The sequence below is a fragment of the Aythya ferina genome (assembly GCF_964211825.1).
Source record: "Aythya ferina genome assembly, chromosome: 2".
Classification (NCBI taxonomy): Eukaryota; Metazoa; Chordata; class Aves; order Anseriformes; family Anatidae; genus Aythya; species Aythya ferina.
Window position 1 is genome coordinate 28,865,264 of NC_140297.1, and position 23,667 is coordinate 28,888,930.

The 23,667-nt window shown below is 33.7% G+C and overlaps 1 protein-coding gene across 3 annotated transcripts in view; it reads left to right on the forward strand.

Annotated features, from left to right (window-relative positions):
* PHF14 (PHD finger protein 14) overlaps positions 1 to 23,667 on the forward strand; it is a 163,696-nt gene that overhangs the window by 118,973 nt on the left and 21,056 nt on the right. Inside the window, exons 18-20 of one of the 3 annotated variants that reach the window (XM_084507581.1) lie at positions 8,467 to 8,580; positions 10,092 to 10,174; positions 20,478 to 20,710. The exons of 1 other annotated variant lie outside the window; for it this stretch is intronic. In XM_084507581.1, the coding sequence (XP_084363707.1) occupies positions 8,467 to 8,580; positions 10,092 to 10,163 (186 nt within the window). In that variant the 3' untranslated portion in view covers positions 10,164 to 10,174; positions 20,478 to 20,710. Of the gene's footprint in view, positions 1 to 8,466; positions 8,581 to 10,091; positions 10,175 to 20,477; positions 20,711 to 23,667 lie in introns of those variants that run through there. One more of the 3 variants, XM_084507580.1, reaches the window with a different exon arrangement.

Sequence of the window (23,667 nt, forward strand, 5' to 3'; positions counted from 1 at the left end):
TCTGCTGACCAGTGTGAATGAATAAATCAGGGGCACCCACAAAATAGAGTTCCTAACATACTTGTTTGAGGATTGTTAAAGGATATCTGTGAGGTTTTATCTTTTAATTTGGCACATTAAGATGTTACAACGAGATCTGAAAAAGAGGATATAAGAAATATTTTTATATGAATGCTCTTATATAGATGGATTGATTTTGTTTAAAATATTTCATAGTATTGAATTAATGTTTTATTTCCATGCTTTACCAGTTGAAAGTAAAATACAGTACCTTTTGGGGATGAGGACCTAGAGAGAGAGAAACAGGATGGGGAAAATTAATGGGACTGCAAGAGAAGCCCTCGGCACAGAAGGGAAAATGTGAGCACACATACATTGTTATGAATGAGAAAATTCTACACGGAGGAATACACAAAAACTGACTCAGGAGAGAATAGAATGAATTTAAGCTTAGGGCTGTGGTAAGGTTGAAAGAAGGATGGGGAGGGCACACAGAGAGCCTTTCCCCAGAGCAGGACACAGTGGTTATGGAAAACCTCTGAAGCGCAGGCAGATAAGGATGCCATAAGAGGGAAGTTTAGGGAGCTATAAAACTTGCGTAATAAACTCAGACTGCAAGAATGATGTATTGTGTAATCCCTTTATTTTCTCTTGTTACTGGAGAAAAAATCTGGAAGTGGGGAGAGATGAAAACTAATTTTGATTTAATAAGTAGTCTGAAAATTTTGTGGTGCTTTTGGTGATCACACATTTTAACATCTCTGTTTTGCGTTATGTTGGGAAAATCTGAACTTAAAGGAGCTGAAAAGCAAGAATCAGTACTGATGAAGATGTAAGAAGCTAAATAAATATTACTTAAAGGACATCTCAAAGGAAAAAGAAAAAAAGCTCAGTGAATGTGCTGACCCTGTCTTGAGAATTAAGTTAGATGATACAATTTAAAGCTTTGTTCCAACATCTGACAGACGCACTCTGCATGCTGATGCATAAAATCTGAAGATTGTGTGCTTGAAAAAAAGCTACGTTCTATTTTTGTTAGAATAAAGCAGCTGGTTTTTGAGCAAAGATCTTCTCAAGTGCCCAATCTTTTCAGGCAAAGTGTTAGCGAAGTATTGTGAGCAAATGTTGTGTACGCTTTCTTTCAAGCGGTGGAAGAAGGGAGAAGCAAACTGCTTGGACCAGAAATTGTGTGAATGGGCAGCTTGGCCTGAAGGGTGGAAGTAAGTTTGCTGCTGTGCCATACTGCAAAATGAATGGTGCTGGATTCCTGAATGTGGTCAATTTGTGCTCCAAGAGCTTGAAAAGTTTGGGGTGGCTTAAACATGACTTGAAAACAAATACAAGTGGAGTAAAGCTATCTTTTGGAGACACTGTATAAATATACTGCTGTGGTCAGTCCCAGACCATTGCTGAAGGAAAGAAATACCACTCATGGAAACAGAGGACTGCAAACCCGAATGTTGTCTTACACATGGAGCAATTGTAGTTGCGGCAGCTCCTTCCACAGCTAATAGCAGGTGTCTCTGGACATTTGTTGATCTGAAAATGTATTTTAAAGCTTAGGTGCAAAATACAAGTGTCTTTCTGTGAGTACACTGAAGTCTGCTGTTGCAAGTTGTATGACACGTGTAGCACAATGAGAGGCACGCATACTGTAGGTGCTTGTGATATGTTTGAGAATTTATTATGCAACTTTTGGTCTTATCTCTTTTAGAGAAAAAAAAAAAAAGGATGGGAGACATGTGAGCCGTACTGAATGGACATGGGGAAGATTAAATATCCTGATCTAACAGTAATAAATTGTGTATTGTCTTAAAGAGCTTTTAAAACTCTTTTAAAATTAGGATAAAAATAATTTTGGGGGCTATAGTATATACTTCTATCATAAATCATAATAAATAATATATATCAGAACAATACTTAGGAAGAAAGTGGTATCAGCAAAAAAGGTAAAGGTATTGAGTTACTGTTATATGCAATGATAATAGTGTAGTACAGCAGTATTGCCAGTATATTAATGTCCTGCAAAAGGATAGTCAAGTAAAATCTTTTGCTCTGGTACACCACATAATTACAAAGTTATCCGAAACATGGGAGATATAGCACAAGAAAAATAGATATTGGCTTTTTCCCTTTATTGAAGAAAGTCTAAAAATTTCTGGTGATACAAATAGATGCTTATATCATTATACTTTTTTTCTTTTTTTTTTTTTTTTTTTTCTTTTTTTTTGCCAATTGTTTGCACCACAGTGTATCTGTGATCAATGGTCGTGGTTTGTGACAGTAACAGGAAAGGTGTACTCGTTTGTATTATGTATAGGAGATGAGAGTACTGTCAACAACCTATATTTTTACGGTTAATTCTAGTTGTTTATTTTTATGTATTTTTATTAATTACAGTGCTTTAACATTCGGTTATTGAATTCAGAGACTTTTGAGGTCATAAAAGTGGGTACTGAAAGAGAACTTTTGAATGATGGGAGAGTAAAAGGAAAGTAATAATCTAGGAGAGTTTGATTTTATAAGTAGAGGTTTCAGTCCACAGAGAGGTAGGAATAGTATACTGGCTAATGGAAATGTGGAAAATTAGAAAGGGGAAACTAATTCAGATTCCAGAGGTTGGTGAGTGATGACATTTTCAAATAGTAAAATGTTCTGCTGTTTGCTGTTTCTATTTGCATATGATAAATTTGGAAGAATAAACATGAAAAACATTATTTTGGGAGTGCTCTTTCTAGCTTTAAGAATGTGTAGATTAATGTTTGGTTTGGGGGTTGTTTTTTTTTCCAAACATATGACCTTATTTCTTTTAATACTTTGTTCAAACAGTTTTAATGAAAGCTAAGCAATAGTAGCATCTTTATTTTTATACAGTTGTAAAGGGAAATTGTGCTTTTACACGTGGAAATGTAGGCAGATTTCAAAGATGCAAGCTTGCTTTATCAGGGCTGTAGTTTTTAGAAAGTTTAGAAGGATAAGAAATTGAAACAGATTGGTATTTATTGGAAACTTTGTGTAACTTTACTGGTTCCTCTGTATTGCACAGAGTTTAATTAAAACAAACAAAGAAAAGGTGTGAGGCTAAAGAATGTAATTAAGATTCTGTACTTGGAAAATAGAGAATTATAAAAGGTTTTCCTTTGGTTTCTGCCTTTAAAAGAGGGCAGAGGGTTTAGATCCAGGTTCAGGTGTGTTGCATGAACTGAATGAGTTTCAGAGTCAGCTGAGAAGGAGAGGCTGTTGTGTTGACAGTGTATGCACACAGAAATCTTCATCCCTTCCCAAGAGAAATAAAACATAGCCAAGGATAACACAAGAGTGTTGCTTCTGTGACTGGCAGTGCAGGAGGTTAGCACCTTAAAGGCTATGTTTGTAATTTTGTGTCTTTGGAGAGGACAGAGGAAGAGAGGAGATTGTCAAATATGAAAGAAAATTAACATGAGGAAAGTATCAAAATAGGAACAGAAAAGGGAAATGAAATTTTACAAATATGGAAAGGGGCTTTTAAAGCCTGTATTCTTTCCTCATTAACCAGCGCAGAGTAAAATCCTATGAAAGACAAAGTAAGTAGATTGAGATAAAGAGTACATTCCTCCTGGGGCTTTACTTTGTCTTCCTGGGAACTGTGAAGAACTACAGATACCTTGTATTTACTAGATTTTACCATATTCTGACTAAGACTTCCCAAGTAAGCACCTGGGAGAACAAGGGAGGGCAAGTGCAGCTGGCTGCTAGGAGGGCATCTTCTGCCTCCTGGGCTGCAGAGGGACCTTGCTCTGACCCAGGAAGGCTACTAAGTGCAGTACTAAAGTGATGTTTGCAGAGGCTAAAAGCACTTTGGCACTTCAACAAAAATAGACTAATTTCTTCCCATAGTCCTTCAGCCTTAAGAAGCTGCCTTCATGTTTTAGAAGAGGCTTTTTTTTTTTTTTTTTTCTTCTTTCTCCTTTCCTTTTGTAAGTCTAAAGAGGGACAAATATTTCTACTTTGCTACTGTTAGAAGTCTTTGTTAGTAACTTTGGCTTCCAATTCATTACTGCAGTCATGTTTTCAGAGCCTGGTTTAAGAGATAAACCCTTTGCAAATGAAGACAGCATCCATTTTCTTTCTACCTCAGGCCACACAGAATTGATTGGGGTAATAAAATGACAGTACCATGTAATATACTGACGGCTCTTTAATTTGAAAACTAGTTCCAGGGTGATTCAAAGCTTGTTTAAAGCTAATTTATGGCTTGTGTAATTTTCAACTGGACCAAGGTACAGGATGACATGAAAACTAATGCAGAGTTAACATAATATATTCAAACCTGACAGCTTGAAATTATCTATAAAGGGTTTGGGTGATGTGAGTTGATGTGTTTGGGTTCTTTTGTTTTGTTTTGTTTTGTTTTAAAGTAACAATGGCAGACAAAGTAACTGATGCTCAGCTGATATGAATACCATTGTATGACACTGTTTTTCCATCTTGTTTCAAATGGATCTTCTTACATTTTCTAGCAAAGTATTTTAAGTATTTTTTTTTATGAAGTTTATATAATTTTCAATTTTCTTTGAAATCAAAGGCTGTGTAGAGCTTCTATTTTATGAGTTACATCTGTTGTGACTTTAACATATATGGGTAAACACTATGACATTATTTTGTTTCTTTAGCATTCATTTTGAATATAACACTGGCAGTGTACATGTTTGAATATATTATCTGCAATATACATATAAAACACATATCTTTATGTATATATATGTGTATGTATATGTATATATATGTATATGTATGTATATATATATAAATATATATGTATATATATATTTAAAGTGAAATGTAATGGTCTGTTCTAAAAATAAATAATAATAATGAAGTAAAAATACTGAAGTCCTCATATTAGGACTTCAAAAACAAATAAAATTAAGCATAGCATAAAATGTAAATATTTTCCTCTGAAATCTATCACTTTTTTGTAGCTCACACATGAAATCCCCATCTGGTCTGTATACACTATTGATTTTTCATTGTGTTGTTTCAGTGGTACCTCTGCACAGCAAAGGACAAAAACTAAAAGAAGAATGTTTACTTCTATTACAGTAGATGCAAATAACAAGTGTGCCTAACAGCTTGAAAGGGAGAAAAAGACTGGGTATTTTGAAGGAATTGCATTACACTTGGATACATTTTTGATTTCTCACCTCTCACCATTCATTATCACTTTGATCTCTTATAGCCTTAATTAAATTAATATAATAATAATAATGATAAATGCTGAAGGTCCAAGACTCCAAATTGAGCCAGCCACCAGCCATTCCACTGAAGCCACCACCATTTTGTGTCTGCTGCTAAGGAGGGTTTACTCTAATGTCATGACTCTAGCATGCATGTTCCATCCCAGGACCAGAAGATCCAATTTGTTATGTGTTTGTATGAACATGTAATTCAAATGCTTTTTTTTTTTTTTTTTCTAGATCTCTTTGAATCAAGCTAATGCTGCTGTGGTATCTTAAATTGCATGAATATTTAGGTGATATGAAAATAGACATAGTTCAAAGCAGAGCTGTCTTTCTTGCATAAACGTAGAAGAATGTCGACACATTTCATTTTTCCTCTTTAAAGTTTCATAAATTCAAGAAAATTATGTTCTGAGGAGCTTTGTTCAAAATCAGAATTTTGCAGGAAAAAATATAATTACTACATTAGCATTCTGAGTTTATTTGTTTATGGTGTACTTACATTTTCATAAAGAATGTCTATATTTTCAGGAAACTGGAAGTACCACTTAATAGTGTTTTTCCCCATTAGTTATTGATTAATATAGTTAAACATTGTGATTTGTTAGAAAGCTACGTGTTGACCTGACTTGAAAATGCAGTTAAGTTATATAGGGTGGAAATATTATAATATTTTAATGAAATGGGAAGGGCTTAGGCACCAGAAAGGTTGTGTACCAAATCATTTATTGTGTCATTTACACATCCATGAACAGTCTTTCACTGCTACAGTTGAGGCTTACAGATCAACAAGTGCAAATATTTTTGCAAAGTTGACCCAGTGTATTATGATATAAATAATAAGGGGGGAAGACAAAAAAAATAAAAATTGAAGTACATTTTTTTTCATGTACCACTTCTTCAGTAAAATAGCTGTTTTGTGTCAGTGATACAGATTGTATGCCTTCCATTTACAGAAGTAAACAATGCTAATAACTTTTAAGGTGATTTTATTTGTCTGAGTGCAAGTTACCATAATTGGTTACTAGTTCATTTGACCATGCACTCAGAAGACACCAAGAAGAAGCTTTATGAAAGTTCTCACTTGCACCTTGCAACATTTTTGTCATTGTACCTTACATGAATGGGTCACATTCCACTTACTGAAATGTTTATTTCCAAAAGCTGTACTTCACGTGTTGCTGAACTAGTCTAGAACATAGATTGCTTTTCATACAAATGCTCAGGCTCTGCACAGTTTTCCTAAGTGACACAGCAGTGTGAAAAGAGATAGTGAAACCATTGTAACTGGAACAGAAGTGATTTATTTGATCTGTTTTTGAATAACAAAGTAAATCAGGTTTCCATCCATCTCCTTAAAAATTGATGTATTGTATTAGCCCTATATTAGTTTCTTAAGAGAACTATTGAGAAGGATGGACAAGCTGGTCGGGAAGAAGATATTCAGGACTTGATTATGGGGGGGGGGGAGGAGGAGGAGGAGGGAGGAGGAGAGCATCTGTGATGTGCTGCTCTTGTTGAAACAAAATAAATGAAACAAGAATATATGTTTACCAAATTACTGCTGCTCTGACCATTTTTGAAACCCATTGTTTCAAAAAAACATAAGTAACAAAAAACAACGTTGCCACCATTATCTGGCAACGGGTGATAGCAACATAATAAAAGTTTTCTTAGGCACAAAAGACGGGCAGAATTCAAGGAGAGAAATCACTGAACCAAAGAATTTAGACAAGTACATCATTTTCTTCCAGCAGATGTGGTTGTTACTTTTGTTTTTGCAAGCAGCACAGGAGAGCTTCTGGAAACATACTGAGCTGATAAATTGCGTGGCAATGATTTAACTTTCTAGTCCTCAAGGAGAAAACAAAATAGCACGGTTCAGTACTTTGAGTCAGTTTGTGGCTAATTGGGCCAACATGAAGAGAGAGTCTTTTCCTTGTAGTTATCGTGACACTGAACTTTAAACTTAAAGTGATGGGCCACAGGATGGGCCAGAATAATCTAAGTCACAGAGAGGTGGTGCTAAAAGAAAGTCATAAAGAGCTTTATTTGAAATAGTTAAGCTTAGTAGGTTTGTGTTGTGGTTGCTGTTGTTGTTTTTATTTTACAGGAATTCACCTGAAAAGTTATATGAAATAGAGATACTAGAGAATACCCCCGAGACCCATAGACTTTTTTCCAACTTTCTAGCCTCTAGCAACCCCCTCCATGTATTCTTTTGCAATGTCTGGTCTGTCCTGTGATTCTCAGTAGTGGGTGTTGGGCCACAGCTTTGTCCCTTCCAATAGTCCAAACATAGACATTGGGCTAAAATGCAAGTGCTGAATATTATTAGTACAAAATTTGAATTTACATTATAGAAGTTGTCATGTCAAAAACTTAATAATGAGCTTTGCAGCTTGCAGTTTCCGAAAGTATAATCTCGATTTCCTTGCAATTAATGACTGTAGAGAGAAAGTGATACATCAAAAGCACATATTCTGCTTGCTAAGCAATGACAACTAAAATATCTTCTGTAATGAGCATTACAAGCATAGTAGAGATAGTACCGATTAATGGATTTTTTTTCTCCCTAGTAAAATATCTCAATCTATGCAGTTATCAAAACCACTGTGTGAAGCAGTGGAGGTATTAAAGTGATTTTTATTTTGACTAATCTATTCTAGTCACATTACATTGTAAATTCAATGTAAAGGTAATTTAGAAAGAAGAATGTGGTTAAGTGGTTTTATTTTACTTATTTGACTGTAGTGTTGAAGTTGACAGTCATCTACTACCTTCTCTAGCTTTACCAGTTTTCTCTGCTATATCAGTTTACAGCAATCGATAAAATACATTTGTGTGGGGTTGTTCTAGCATGGTCAAGGTTGTTTTGCAGAAATCTCTTATCTTCAATAAGGGGATGAAATGTAGGTTTCCCTTCCATGCAGTTTAGGAGCAGGGGTAGGTATGGGCAAAACAAGCATGCTTATTCAGAACTTTACAATTCTGAAATGCTATATAGCTATTTACTAAGGCTTAAAATGTTCTTATGAAGAAAGTATTACCATTTTAAGAGAAAGCATATGGCAGATGTTTTTGCCTCTGGGGTTAAACTAGTTGCCCAGTGTAAAAATGAGTTTTTAGACTTCAAGTATTCTCTGTTTTCCTGTGCTCAGAGCACAGCTCCTCTGAGAACTCTCTCTATCCTGGAGTACCACATCAACACGCTGCTGAGGGGTCTATTTGTCTCTGTTGCCCTCAGGACTCCGAGCCGTCAAATGAGGTGGTCTCAGAGGCCCCAGGTAATGTGGTACCCTCTACCTCAAGAAGTAGCTCTGAAGAGCTGGTATCGGTGGCACAGAAACATCCAGAAGAGGTAGGACCATCTGTGTCTATTCTATTCCAAGATTAACTGTTTGGGGATACTCATTTGCCTCTGTTTTTCATGCTTTCTTCATACTAGCAACTTTCTAAAGCTAAAGCTCAATCTTATCCTCTCACACCACTGACACATCAGGCCAAGGTAAATTTTAGGACCTTGATTATATAAGCCAAGTATATTCCATCTACTGCATTTTAAATGATGTTTCTTATTATCAGTGATTGGAAAACTATATATTTTTTTTGTTCCAATCTTTCACACATCCATAACATTGAGGGGAATTCTGTTGATTTGAGCAAATTAAGCTTTACAAGACTAAAGAAACAGAATCTGTAATTAATTATAAGTAGATATAAAGCTTTTGTCATCCTAAATTAAATGCAGCTAACTGCTGGGTTGGACAAATGAAAGGCCCTTGGTAATATTATTGTGCCTATCATTGTGACCTTTTTTTCTGAAAAAAATTATACTAGATGCTAATGATGTAGTGTGGCATAAGGCCATACTCCCTGTTGTTATAAGAAAAGGTGCTGACTTGTAAGGTAGTTCTACAACACAGCTAATGACTGACTTTTTTGGTCCTTGCAATTCATACTTGTCAGAGTACACCATAGCTGGAGAAGAGGTTGTCAGCAGACTTCCAGCTTCACTTTATGATGAGAATCATCCTTTCAGGGAACCATTGTTATCTTTAAATCAACCCTTTCTGAGAGAAGTCTTTCACATGGAGTAGCCTTAATATTCTTGGTCTTGGCTTCCTCAGTTACTGTTGTTTTTAAAGACATGCCAAGTACCAGGTAATGTAAATACTGTTGTTTTTCTCAGATTTTCTTTCACTATATTTTTCCCAATAAAGGAGAAAATGAAATATTACCAATAGGAAACACTACTCTCTTACAGTGCCATTCATTGTTTCTCTAGTGCAGCCTTAAGATAATTACCAAATTCTTTTATGAATTTCTCCTTTCCTCTGAGTCTTGTCACTTTGTTTGAAGAAGAGACAAATTCTTAGTACAAGGCTGGGAGAATTCTTAAGAGTATATTCTGGTACTTCACTTAAGGTGTTTCACGTTATTTTGGAGTATCACCGCATACTCAAGTTATCACATGTAAGCAGTCCTGATGATAGAGTGATATAAATTTTTAGTAATGCCTTTGTATATTTTCCTGAGTTGCAAAGGGAGCTTAGTCCATGGGTTCTGGCTCCTAGTTTTCAGCTTTTCCAACTTACCTCAATTTTGGCCTGTGTGGAATACAAACAACTAAACTGTGGGGGAGAGATCCTGAGGAAATATCAGAGAACTGAAAGATGGGAATGCAGCTCTTGAATTTGAGTAGATATCTCAGTTTATGGTGAAGCTGTTTAGCTGAACATGGGGTCATAAAGTATTTATTATATGTGTTTTATAACAGAATGAGACTTTATCAAAAAAAAAAAAAAAAGTTACCGCAGTTTATATCAAAACAGAGGTGAGTTAGAAAGAGTTTTGTGGTTGGATTTGCAGGGAACCTTGAGAGGGGAGCACCAGTATGTTGAATTTCCAAATTCAGAATCCACCAGGAAACAGCCCGCCTAAGTTACATGGGGGTAAGTCAGCATGGTAAACAAATGCGTGTGAATTACACTTTAAAAAACCTGCCTCTAACAACAACAAAAGTGTTTGCAGAGCTTTACTCAACAAATTCCTTTTTAAATCTTCTTTTTATCTGAAGTCTCTTGGTACACCAGTCCCTTGTATTCTTTTAGTGTTTGCTTAATTACTTAATATTCAGAATTAACTGTAGCTGTTAGCTGATGCATTATTAGTGTAATAATTTTTTTCTCATCTGAATTTGACCCATCAGTACTGGTGAGAAGGCAGTTAAGGGAATGTTCAAGTACAGCCATGGAAAAGGGAAGCAGGAAAGAAGTTTAAAATTAAAATAGCTATCAGACTAAGGATTTCAGGAAAGTGGAGTGGATGGGAATTTTGAAAGAAGGATATGTAAAGTGACATTCAAAAAAGTATTTCAGATTTGCAAACGTGAGAACAATTTATAGTAGCAGGAAAATCCCATAAGTCGCTGCATTCGTTTGTATAATCCATGTCATTTTCTTGCTTACAGTTTCTTTTTCTTAAGATTCGCAGTCCGAATCTTACACACAGTTACTTGTGTCATCAGTTTTAACTTTGTGTGATGCCTTGTGGTCACTCAGATGAGGCTTTGCTTTGCTTCTCCAGTTGTCTCTGCTAGTGGTTGAAAGGTTGAATTTTGAGCTGTTTCTCCACAGCTGCTGTTACTCAGCAGGAGGGCAGGATGGATCCTGCTCCTGTTACTGCTCCCCTTCTTCCCAGCCTCTTCTCATGCTCTGAAATCACGTGTAACTGGGGGAGAAAGGGACAGTGTCCAGATGGACATACAACGTGGCATATAACAAAAGTCAGTGCATCAATAATTAGCATGTTGGGTGTTTACGTTTTACACCTGTGAAAGTTTTGTACCTGTGAAGGATTCAGGAAAGTGAGTGTATTCATTAGTGTCCTTCAGATGTGGTAACACTTTGGCTTATAAAATAACCAAACCGTATTTAAAGTTAGAAAGATACCTTACCCTGTGTTTTCAAAACCTGTGCAATCCCCCATAATCAGAATGTAATTTTTATAGATTTGAATGCTTGGATGATTTGAATTACTATCCATACTAAAGTAAGAAAGTTACCTGTGTGATTGATGAGTCAATGTTGTATGTTTTTATTGTAATTTTTAATAACTAGCATCCAACAGTGAAATTGAAAGAAAAATTCAGTGCATTTGAAAGGGGACAGATGTGTGCTATCTGAATTTCAGTGTCACTTAATTAGACCTTCTTTCCAGTTTCTTAGGGAACTGTAGAAAAACTCTGCTTTTCATAAAATGTTATACTCAACTACATAGTTTTCAAATTTATAATTTTTAAATTACATAGGAATTTTGTCTCCACAACCATTTCAATATTCAGTACCTCACTATTGTTAGTATACCCTGAGTCAATACATTGAATTATATCTCTGATACCACACATTCTTTACCATTAACTAATGAAAGAAATATCTCTGCAAATGTTAAGATTCAGAGTTTTTAAAATACACAAATGCACTTGCTTAAATAACAATGTAATTGTTCAATAAAATTCAAAGGCGAAGAAATTACATTTCATGACCCTTACACCCCCCCCATTTGGTGGGGTCACTTGCATTGTTCATCTAGCAGTTGCAGTATATTTAGTAAATATATACATTTTTTAGATGAATATGCAATCACACTGAAAAAAAGTGAAGGTTTGTTGTTAAAGTAATTTTACTTTTTTTTTTATTTATATATATATGTATATATATATAGTTTTATAGTGGCTAAAGAGCAAGACTGATGGGTATTACTCTAGTATTTTGATACCATTTCTTATAAGCAACACTTTATTCTACTGGGAGTGAGAATCAGGAGTTGGTTATCTAACTAAGAAGAGACTAGTTTTGACAGTTCCCTTAAACCTGAGTCTCATAAAAGGCATATCTTCATCTTTAATTAGAGGTAAAATAGAAATGCGTGAGTTATGTGTATTAATTTCCTTTGCTGATCCACTGGCAAATCAATTAATCATGTTTTAATCGTGTAAGCCTAGAGGCTAACAGAGCTAGTCTTTTGGAATGGCTGTGTTACTAGAGCAGTATGGATACAGATGAAATGCTGTGTGATTCTTTGTAAGAGATTTAGTTCTGTTAGAAAATAAATAAATAAGAATAAAACAACCAGCCAACCTTCTTTTCTCCACCCTCTCCCCTTCCTCCCCAAATCATATGGAACACTTTAGGGTAAAATATGAATGACATCACTGTATTATATGAACATGAATAGCCCATGTATCTGTGTTGCTATCTAAGTGCTGTACTACAGTACTTACAGTACAGTAAGTGCTACAATAGTGCAATATTTTGGGAGTCTGAATTAAAGAAGGATTAAGACAGGTACTATCTTATAGTACTATATATTACTAAGTACCTAATAGATAGGTACTATTATTAAGCTTTTAGTGCTTGCCCTATATCTGGAGAGTGCACAGACTTTTTTTTCCATTACTAGTGAACAGCTGTGTTTTGTTCTACAGGAAAAGATGTGTGCCACACTTAGGACATCTGACATTAGTTGTAACAATAGTTCAAGCAGTTTACAAGTTCAACGTGAAATCATTACATTATTCTCAGAAATTCTGGGGGAACCAGATGCAAAGGGAGGATTTCTTAATTTTTATGAACACAATTTGCATCTGTTTTTTTTTTTTTTTTTTTTTTAATTCTTTCCTTGATGTCTGGATAAAACATTTGTCCAACAAGTCCTATTGACACTTCAAGTTAGTACTAAAACAGATTATTTTTTAATAACCCCAAACCATAAACTTATTCAGCAAAGCATCCAGTCCATCTTTATGCTTTTTTTTTTTTTTTTTTTTTTTTTTTTTAATATATATATACTAAGGTGTTTTCTTTTTAAGCAAAGTAAGATGTGACATGTTCTGAAAGAACTGAATAAAAGTGTAAAGACAGGTAAAGTCTTTACATGGTAAAGACTGTAGTAGTGCTCATGTGATATTTTCTCTATCTGAAGTTACTAGAAGACTGTTAAATAACTGGATTTCCATCTTTCATTTTTCCTTTGAGGAAATAACTCAATCATCTTGTAGAATACACATTGGCAAGAACCTGGAAGATGATTTGTAGAGAACACAAGAAAATATTAGAGAAATATATTTATATATTGTCTATCTGTGTAAATACAAATCTGTTATGCTTGCACTTATGAAAAAAAAAAAAAAAGTGCTTTTCTAAACTTCATAGATATAACCATAATTTCCCTCTGTTCCGAGTAGCTGATAACTTGAACTTATTCAACAAAAGAATTGTCAGACAGTTTTTGCTATAAATATGTTGTTCTTGACACACTGTTAATTGGAAAAAAAAAAAAGTTACACACACAGAATGGGTTGGACTACAGATTTACTCTTGAACCCTAATTTTTTTGTTTAACTTTTAAAGTGCTCAGAAAAGTAATTGGAAACTTCCATGCTGTATGGACCTAGCAGATGCTTTCTGAAGAAAAATCACACATGCTAATATACTAATTATTCTATATCATAGACTATTCTCCATTATATTAGAAGTCATAGGCCTGTGATTTTGGAACACAAGCTGATTTATGCTCTGGACCTTTTCATCATCCTGAGGTCAGGACATGCAACATCATTTTGTGCAACTTCATAAATTCTACATGGCATAGTTTAAGAAAGAGAAGAACACATAGCATCTGTGTAATCCCCTAGCAGACATAGGATTGGTCCTGTTGGTGTATTTCTTAGTACTTTATTCTGGTTTTAAAAGTTCTGAGTAGTTTCCACACTTGCAGAGCCTTTTCCTTTACACTTGTGTTCAAATCATCTTACAGAAGTGCCCCCACCTTCTTTGTTTTCTTTGTGTTGCAACAAAGAGTTGCAATGGATTACAGACCTAGAATTCCTATGCATTTAGAATATTTTCTGGACCTAAATCAGGTTAATTACAGAGAAGACTGAAATTTGATTAGTTGGCTGAAATTTGGCTATTTGACATATGGTCCTGATGTCAGACAATGGTTTTCAACCATCAGACTCATTTGTTTAACAGAAGAGATCAGTCACCTGTTCAGATCATTTGGTTTGTTTGATTTTACTTTTTATGCTTCTACAAGTAATTATTATTATTACTGTAGTTCTCATTAATATTTTATAGCAAAATTGCTAAGCCACATGACTAAGAAAGCCTTAGAGTCTAACTGTGTTAAAAGTGAATTAATAATAAGCAGGTATGAGAGCATAATACTTTGGCTACTGAAGTGATTCCTCTGTAAAATAAACTGGGAAATACAGTAGGCATGCAAATGCTCTGAAGTTAAGAATTCACATTTTCCATCCAATCTTTTCACAGGTCTGTTTTATGTAATCTTCTTAATAAAGAAACATAAAGGTTGCAAGATGGCTGGAAAATGTTGTCACACAGTTCTGCTTTTGAAGTCAATTTTTTATGTATGTATATTTAAGCTGTAAATGTCTTTATAGAATGAGGCCTCCTCTTGGAAAAAGATTATTAACTTAAAAAATGAATTAGGTCTGTTTAAAATTTCCACAAATCCAAGATATTTTTCTTTATTTAACCTTTTCACAGTCTCTGCCCTTCTTTAAAGTACATTTAGTCCTGTATCATCTGTTACTCAGGAAGGTATTTAATACATGACTTGGCATCATTTGCATTATACAAGAAGATTAACTTTACAAGCTCTGCTGTTAATCTGAGTAGCTCTACATATTGACCTATGAAAGAACATAATTAAGTTAGCTTAATTAAGTTAATTAATTGTTACACTCTGATGAACTTACTATTGAGAGGAAATTAAAGGCAAATAGAAAATGGCATTCGTTGGTTTAAAATAATATTTTAAAGGATTTTGCAAAGATACATTATATTTATATGATGAAACTATCTATTGTGTAATAACCAAAGCAGAAGCAATTAAAAATGTCAAAAGCTAAGAATCCCTGCAGTATTCTCTTTTATTGCCTGACAGTCAGACATATTTCTAAAAGCAATAAAGAATCCATGCTAGAAATTTAAAAAATAACTTTTTTTTTTTTTTTTTCCAGTACCAAAATAATTGAATTCAGAAACTTACAGCACTCTCTACATATGGACTATAGAGAAAAGCGCACTATAGAAGTTAGATAAATTAGATAATCCGCTATCAGACTTTCCTCTGGGGGAGGGAAAAGGGGGAAGGACTGAAAGAAACCACATAGCAGCAAGCAGTACCTAGGCAAAAGTGCATGAGGTAAAGGAGAAAGACTCCTGGAATTTTCTGTCAGCTCTACTTGTTTTGTAAAGTGTGTCTGCAAGTTTGCTTCAGGAAAACATGCAGGGGTACAGCAAGAGTCTTGCATATGGGCAGACCCTCCACGTGACTTGAACATCCAGGATGCATTCATCAGTCTTGATACATACTGATGTGTACATTGGAGATCATCAATTCAGAGTAGCCGTAATTAATAAAAAGTATCAGAAAAATGATGAAATATGCAAAAAATGTAACAATATATGCTGCTAAATAAGCAGTTCGATAATCTGTGAGATTCATTCATTTTAACATGTCTTTAGTTTGAAATTAGTGTGTGAATAATTATTAGTTATCTAATTCTATTTCCATGTCATCGTTTCCCCTGATATATAAATACTCTGGATGGCATCCTTAGTAATTTTAGGATGTCATGCTTACTTTCTGTTTTAAAAATGACTATTTAAGTCAAGTGAAAACAGTATTATCCCTGAAGTGGTATTCTTTGGCATTTTCAGATAGTATGAAAGGGTCATTGATCTGTGGATACATTCTTTGGAAAAATAACAGCATTAAAAGTGGAAAGCCAACGGCATTTAGAATTACTTGTGTACAAATTTATATTCATATTCTGAATACAGATGAGTTGGAAATAGATTCCTTCAAAGAGAGAAAAAAAAAAAGACAAAACAAACAAACAAAAAAACCACCCACTAACTTTCATTGAATTATACTAGCTTCTTTTTTATTTGAGAAACTACCTGAAATACTCTTTAAAATGGATAGGAAACAAACAAACAAATTACAGCCATTGTATATTTAAAACATTGTTTTTACTTAACACATTGTCCACAAAAAATTGTTTCATTTTTTGTAAATTAAGTTTGAAGTTTACATGTTATATTTTGTCACTGTAAAAGTGTTGTATTATGTTAATCAATTGGCTATATTTTAAGAAGAAATAAAAAAAAAAAAAAAAAAAAGAAGAAAGGAAAAGGAAGGAAAGAAGGAAGAAAGGAAGGAAGGAAGGAAGAACAGTTTTAATTTCAGCTTAAACTACATAAATCATAAAATATATTTTTTGGCTAGGGGAAGATAGTGGGAAATGTAATGAAAAATTAAAATTAAGCAAACTCCAAGTAAGATTTTAACTAAGAAATGTTCAACTAAGAAATTTTAACTAGAAAATAGCAGCAAGTTGTACAAGATGAAGGTCTGTACCCAGAGGCTGTATATTTTGCTAGCTGTACTGGTGTCAGTGGGCTTGAGTGTACCTATGTGTGCTATCTGTCCAGCTGTGACTGGATGTTTTGAGATGTTCATGGAATGGCATGATACCTGGTCACGTAAGTTACTGTTGTCATTTGCTGAGTGGTATGTGTGATGTACAATTGAAATTCCTTCCTGGAGGGAAGTAAATTTATAACTCCTTTTTCAATATCTAGTGTACACATCCTTAGCCTGCCCTCCCTCCCTCCCTCCTTCCCTTCTTTCTTCCCTTTTTCGTTTTTCTTTCTCTCTCTCTCTCTTTTTCTTTCTTTCTTTTCTGAATGATTTGCTATCTTCTCTCTTATCTGTAATATTTGAATGAAAAATTAAACAAATACATTCTCTGATCATTGTATGCAGTGTAAACATAAGATTTCACATAGCGCTATATAAACAAAGCAGTGATCATTTTTCTAGATCATATATAATCTCAGAAATTTTCTTCTTTATTTTAATATGACAGGTTGAAAATATCATTAGAATACTCAAGTTATTATAGTCGAGATTTTGAATAATGAAGCTTGAGCACAGTTGAAAATTTCAATGTCTTCTTTATGGTAGTGAAGATAAGCAGAGGTCACTCAGAAGTCATTAATAACGTACGTTATATAGATTTTTCCCCACCCAGTTGTTTCAGGGTTATCTCTGAACTGCAGTACAGTCCCAATTGTGTTGCAATGGTGCTTCATCAAAGTGTTGTTTCTTTAAATTACTCTCACTGTTAAGAAGAATTTTTAGCAGACACTTAAGAGTTCATATTACCTACATATTTTAGGACACCAGAATCAGTGATGTGTGTTATCTATTAGAATAGTTCTTTTTGCTATTAATATGTATTTTTGTGATACCCATATATACTTTAATTTATCTACCCTAATTAACAGCAAATTAAAGCTAAATGTATGTTATTTTAACAACACATGACTATTTTCTGAAGATTCTGAAGTGGATTAGCACACGCCATTATCTTTCATGGCCCTCATTGACCTACTGAATCCTTCTTATTTGAACAGTTTTCCTACAGTTAATCTTTTATATTTTTTAAGTGAATACTCAGCCATCTTAGTTTCCATAAACCTCTGGATCACCTGGAATACACAGAACTACATATTCTATGCTGTACTTATGGTCTTTGTTTTATTTAAAAACAGTGAAAATGTTAGTGAAAATACAGTTAAATTCAGAGAGACTTTGAATATGAGTAGTATCTTTGAGAAATTAGTTTTCCATTATCCAGTCCTGATTATTATTATTATTTTTTTTAACTCTAGTAAGATTGTTGTTTAAATTGATTGTAGTCAGCACAGGAAAGAAGATAGTGGGCAGCAGAAGTCAGCACAAAAATTCTTCCAATAAAGATACCTCTGTTTACTCCCATAGGGCATTGTTTTTGTAATATTCTGCAATCTCCATATACACAAAAGAATTGGAGGTATGCCTACTGCACAACTCAGTTGGCTAAAATTACTTTCCTAAAACTCTGTAGAGCATGCCAGTGTCCACTGAGAAAAATGCTGGCAGAAGGGATTTCAGAGCACCCAAATTGGGTTTTTACCCAGGAAATGCATTTTGTTGAGGGCTAAGATGGGGGTCTGGAGATGATCTCCAGTTCAGTGGCCAGCAGAGCAAGTCTTCCATCCATGTACACCAGTGCAAACCCACACTGGCGCTGAAAGGGAAGTTGGGTTGTAGTTTATGTACTCTAGAAGAACTAATGAAATAACACGAAGTATCAGTTACTGTTTCTGGCTTTATTTTATTTATAGTTCTTTTGTATTTATCCATTTAAAGGCTGTTTTAGAGCTTTTCTTTCAGTTTACCCCACAACAGTAGGCTTTTCATATATAGGTTGTTTGGGAGACTGAATAAAATTAAGAGTTACTGCTTCATGATGTATTTAGAGAGAAAGACTTTCTCTTATTTCTGTAAGTCAGGATCAATTGCTGCTTGTAAGATTTTCACATTTTCACTGTTGTGTTGAGCTCAACAAGGTGTAAGATACTGTGTTCTAGGACCTTAAATGGAGCATCACCTCTGAAAAGAGTCAATTTAAGTAGTGTGTTCTAATTAATGATTCACCCCTGAGAGTGGTTTACATCAGAAATTCCAAATTGAGCAATCAGTGTTAATTTAATTTGTACATGTGAATGATAATAGAAATGTTTCCTGTATTGTTTAGTTGTTGTTGTCATCTTAAATGTGTTTAATAGTAATGTCAATTTTGTTAGTCAGTAGCCAGGGTTTGTCTTCTAAGATTCATAGAATAGAAAGCCAGGAGAGGTCATTACCACCAGCCAGTCTAATTTATTATGTAGCATGTGCCAGAGTGCTTCTTTTCTAAATTTGGTGTGAATAAGAACAGATTTTGGGGAAAAAAAAAAAAAAAAAGTATTCATATTAATTTAAAATTTTTCAAATGAAACAGAGAGACTTGCAGTGATAAATATTAGTTTGATTTCTAGTCTAAATTAAGCCTCTATCAGTTGTAAACCTTTGTCAGCTAAATCAAAGGCTCATTTGTTTGGGATTTTCATTTTCCTGTAGAAGTATTTACAGACTGTGACTTAGTTGTCTTCTACCTTAATGTATGTTTTCCAAACCTTCAACTGTACTTCAGTTTTCTCTAAATTTTCAGTAGACTTTTTGCATGTAGGTAAACTCAATTAATCTGATATTGCTCACATGGGGTAGACATTATGAAGATAAATATCCATAATTTAGGAGGATAAAGATAGGCCTTTAGAAAGTAACTTCTTAGAGAAGTGTAGAAAATTAAACATAACGTCAAGAATAAGAGCTTCTTTGTTCTAATGTAGCTTTAAGTCTGGGAGGTATGATACCCAAATAAAGCGACAAGATATGAAAAAGTAAGAAGTGTAAAAAAAGGAGCAGAGATTTTTTTCTGCATTTTAGATATTTATTTTTACTGTCATTTCCTGACAGTCTTTATTTTTTTAAGTAGCTCTGGAAAAAAGATCTCAGTAAGTCAGAATTTAAAAATGGAGTCACATATAAAATATAATTTTTTGTGTTTGAATGTTGTGCAGAATTTTAGATGTTGGTTTCTGCAAAATGTTTTTTTTTTTTTTTTTTTTTTTTTTTTTAGCAGTTTCTTTCAGTTTGAAAGAGTGGTATTTGAAGTGGCAATAGAGGAAAAAAAGATTCAGTGTCATTCAGAACCTGTAGATAATCCAGAAGTCACCATTGTTCATATTTTAGCCAGATAAGCAGCAGAGTAAAAATAACCCAATTTTAAACTCATATTATTTGAGAAACCTTTCAGTATCTGCAGAGGCACCAAGTTATTCAAAAAGAGGAAGCATGCAAAACTGCAAAAAACAAACCCAATCCTAGTTTCTATAAGAAAGGTTGAGTAGAGGGAACTTTTCTTCACCACTAATATGAAGTGCTGAAAAATCTCTCTGTATACCATAGAGAGAAATTCGTTTTATCCCTCCATTCCTCCTTCAAAATGTCATGTAGAAACACTGAACACAAAGACAAAATTTTAAAACAAACTTTTATTTGATTTATTTCATCTGTGATGGAAAAGTGGAAGAATTTGTAGTGTTAAAATAATAGAATTATTCCTAAAGTCTACATTTTCTAAATTCCTTCTATAATACTAAGTAAGTTGAGTGAAATTGCTTTATCTCAAAATTATTGAGATAAAGATTATTGTAGTTAGAAATAACATTTAATTTAGGAAATTAGTAGGGATAGATTTAATTTGTTCTTGCCTTCATCTTGCAGTTTTCTCTATGTCTGCCTGTGGCCACTGAACGAGACAAGAAACTGGGCTAGAAAACGGTTGTTTTCTTCAGCGTAGCTCCTTATTTCTTTATGCCAAAAGTTAACCTGTCAATGATGGAGAAATGAAGCCAAGCAATAATGTCAAAAATTAATACTTTTCAGATGTACTATTGCATATCTGGTGTGTTCTCTGTCTTTTTCTTTTCTGCTAAGTTAGCATATATGAATTGTGGCTTTCAATGTGTAGCACATTCACAAGATGGCTTAGCCATTTTTTCCAGAGTATTGTAAATTTAGAAGTTCCTGATTTTTATTTACTGAACTAACTCTACCTTATTTTCACTTAATCTATATGTATTTTAATTTTAATTTAATAAAGAGAAAGCCATCAAGAAATCACATTGCATTCTGTGATGCTCCCATAACACTAATTTGTAAATAATTCTGTGCATTTACATATGATACCTTAAGCTGGTCATTTTTATTTTTATTTTTTTTTAACTTCATGATTTATATTATGAATGTATTTAGGTTTTATATTAAAGGCTGTACAGTTAAAAACACTCAGTCAAAAAAGAATGTTCTTTGTCTCAGAGATCTTCAATTTCTAGCATAAAAACAGACTTTGTGAATAATAATAATAATTAAAAAACAAAACAAAACAAAAACAAGTTGTTTTAATTCTGATTACTGGCTTGCGCATAATGTTTTTGTTTGCTTGCTTGTTTGCTGCCTTTTCAGAAGGAAAGACTGATAGTAAGACTGATAATATTATTTCAAAAATTTGGAAATATTATATTTTTTTTCATACTGACCCCATCCCATCCAACAGGAAAATTTATAGTAACACTTGGATAGTTTTCATAGACTAGTATTTAGCAGTTTATAACAGTCTTTACTTCTTTGCATAATATAACAGCTTATATTAGTAATAGGAACAAGATTAAAGACACTAAACAGATAGTTTCATGGAACAAATGAATTCCTAGTCATATTAATTGCTGAACTTAAGCTAGGGAAGTATTGCACATATAAGCTGGGGAAATGGAAAGCTGTTTGCATAAATATTTTTACACTGTTAAAGCATGTTATTAATAGACAAATTGGACCAAGAGTCTGCAACAGGAAGCTTCATCTTCCATGTAGTTATGAAGTGCATTCCATCAGAAATCACAGGGCTTATCAGCTCAATGTGATAAAAGGACTGCGTTTTTATTTACACAATAACCTCAAATCCTCATATTAAAAAGTGGCAAATTTTTTTTTGCCCTTTCCTGTTCTAAGTGTGACACATGTAACAATTATTCATCATTCCATAATGGATCATTTTTATCAGAGTCTTGTGTCTCTTCCGTATATATAGAATAAATATTTATGTTTTCTCATTTTTCTGAACTAGGAGATACTGATAGAATAGGTTTGAAGTGTCAACTATAATTCATTGCCTGCAAAGAAAGACTTTATACTGATACTGTGTGAAAGGAAAAGAATATCTAAATCATTTCAGCAGTAAGCTTATAACCAAGATAATATCAGCATTTTCCTTCTTGAAAATATATCTGCCATAAATTAAAGAAGGTCTTCGGTATTTTATTAAAATGCTTGTGACAGTTTTAACCCCATCTTCAGCAGGAATGTTTGTATGAATGCAAAAAAATTTTTTTTTTTTTTAAAAAGTGAAGGTCAAGTGAAACTTAAAACAATCTTGCACTGAACTTCATACTAATTGTGCAAATACTTTACTTGGAATAACAATAAAATTGATGCTTATTTAGTATCAGTCTAAAGGTACACATTCTATGTGATCAGTAGCACTTAGTCATTTTGTACAATAATAATACAATTTGAAAAAAAAAACACCCTGCAATTAGTATATTTGAATAAAATTGGCCTTAATAGTAAATGTAATAGAGGTGCATATCACAGGATATAATTGTGCTTAAATATGTAAGTAGCAAAGTAATTAGGATAATAAAAACATAATTAGAACTGAAAATATGTTTGTAATTACACAAATACTATTGTTCAGTATCTTTCAACTTTTTCAGCTCTGCATCCAGTTTCTTTAATGAGAAAAATAGAAGGAAGTGTTAGTACTGCTTGTAATGAAGTAATAACACAAGAGAAAAGGTGTAGGTGATGAAACTTTACATTTGTTTTGTAGAATTCATAATTGTCCTTTTATTATTAAATATATATATATGTGTGTATATATATATGATCTGAAGTAGTTTAAGGGCCATATACAGCCTTTCTTTGACAAAGGGAGAAATGTACCCATTTCCATGGGCGATGCAGTGTCCTTAAGTCTCTTAATTTCTGTGTCAGTTCTCCTTCCTGAAGCCCTAGGCTGCAGCACCAGCACCTCCCACATTTACAGCCAGCCCTGCAGCTTCCACATGCTTGGTAGTTCCAGCTGCAGCCGGAGAGTGCAGGTCTGCTGAGAGAGCTGCTCTCATAGGCAGTTGGACAGAAGAAACACTTCTTTTTCTGAAGACAGTCCAGAAAAAGTACTCAGAAGACCTAAGGCAACAGGCTGGAACAGCTTTTCTCAAATAAGTGGAAAGCCAAAATGAAGTCTTGGTGTTTCTGATGAACATGAGAATTTTACTTTGAACTGTACCTTTTTCCCTACAATAAATTTAATCACTCATTAATATCAGATCAGACTGGTGATGAAACAAGCTAGAAGGTTTAGTAAGGTCATATATTTATAAAGAAGCATATATTAAGATGTATGGTGTATACCTAAAGTTTATGTTTAGAACTGCTGTTTAGAAATTTGATTATTGGCTTCTTTAAAAAAATCAGATATTAAAAAGACAATGTGCAAATGAACCCTTCTTTGCAATGACTAAAACACATAGAGACAGTCATTCATTTTAGAAGCGATTAGTATATTAGGAAAATCAATAATGTAAAGATATGTATTCATCCCTGCCAGTGACATGAATAAGCTAAATGATCTTACGGTATTTGCTGTTGTCAAATTCCATTAGCAACTTAGGCATGATAAGAATGTCATTAATGTGAAACAAAAATTAATTGCTATGATAAAGCAATAAAACTTGTTTAATAGTGCATGATCAGTAGCTTGAAAGATACTTGTAATTTCAATTTTAAGTCCTTCTGTAAATATTTTCAGTTCCTACCAGCTCTGAATTTGTGATTATTTACAGACCAAGTGGAA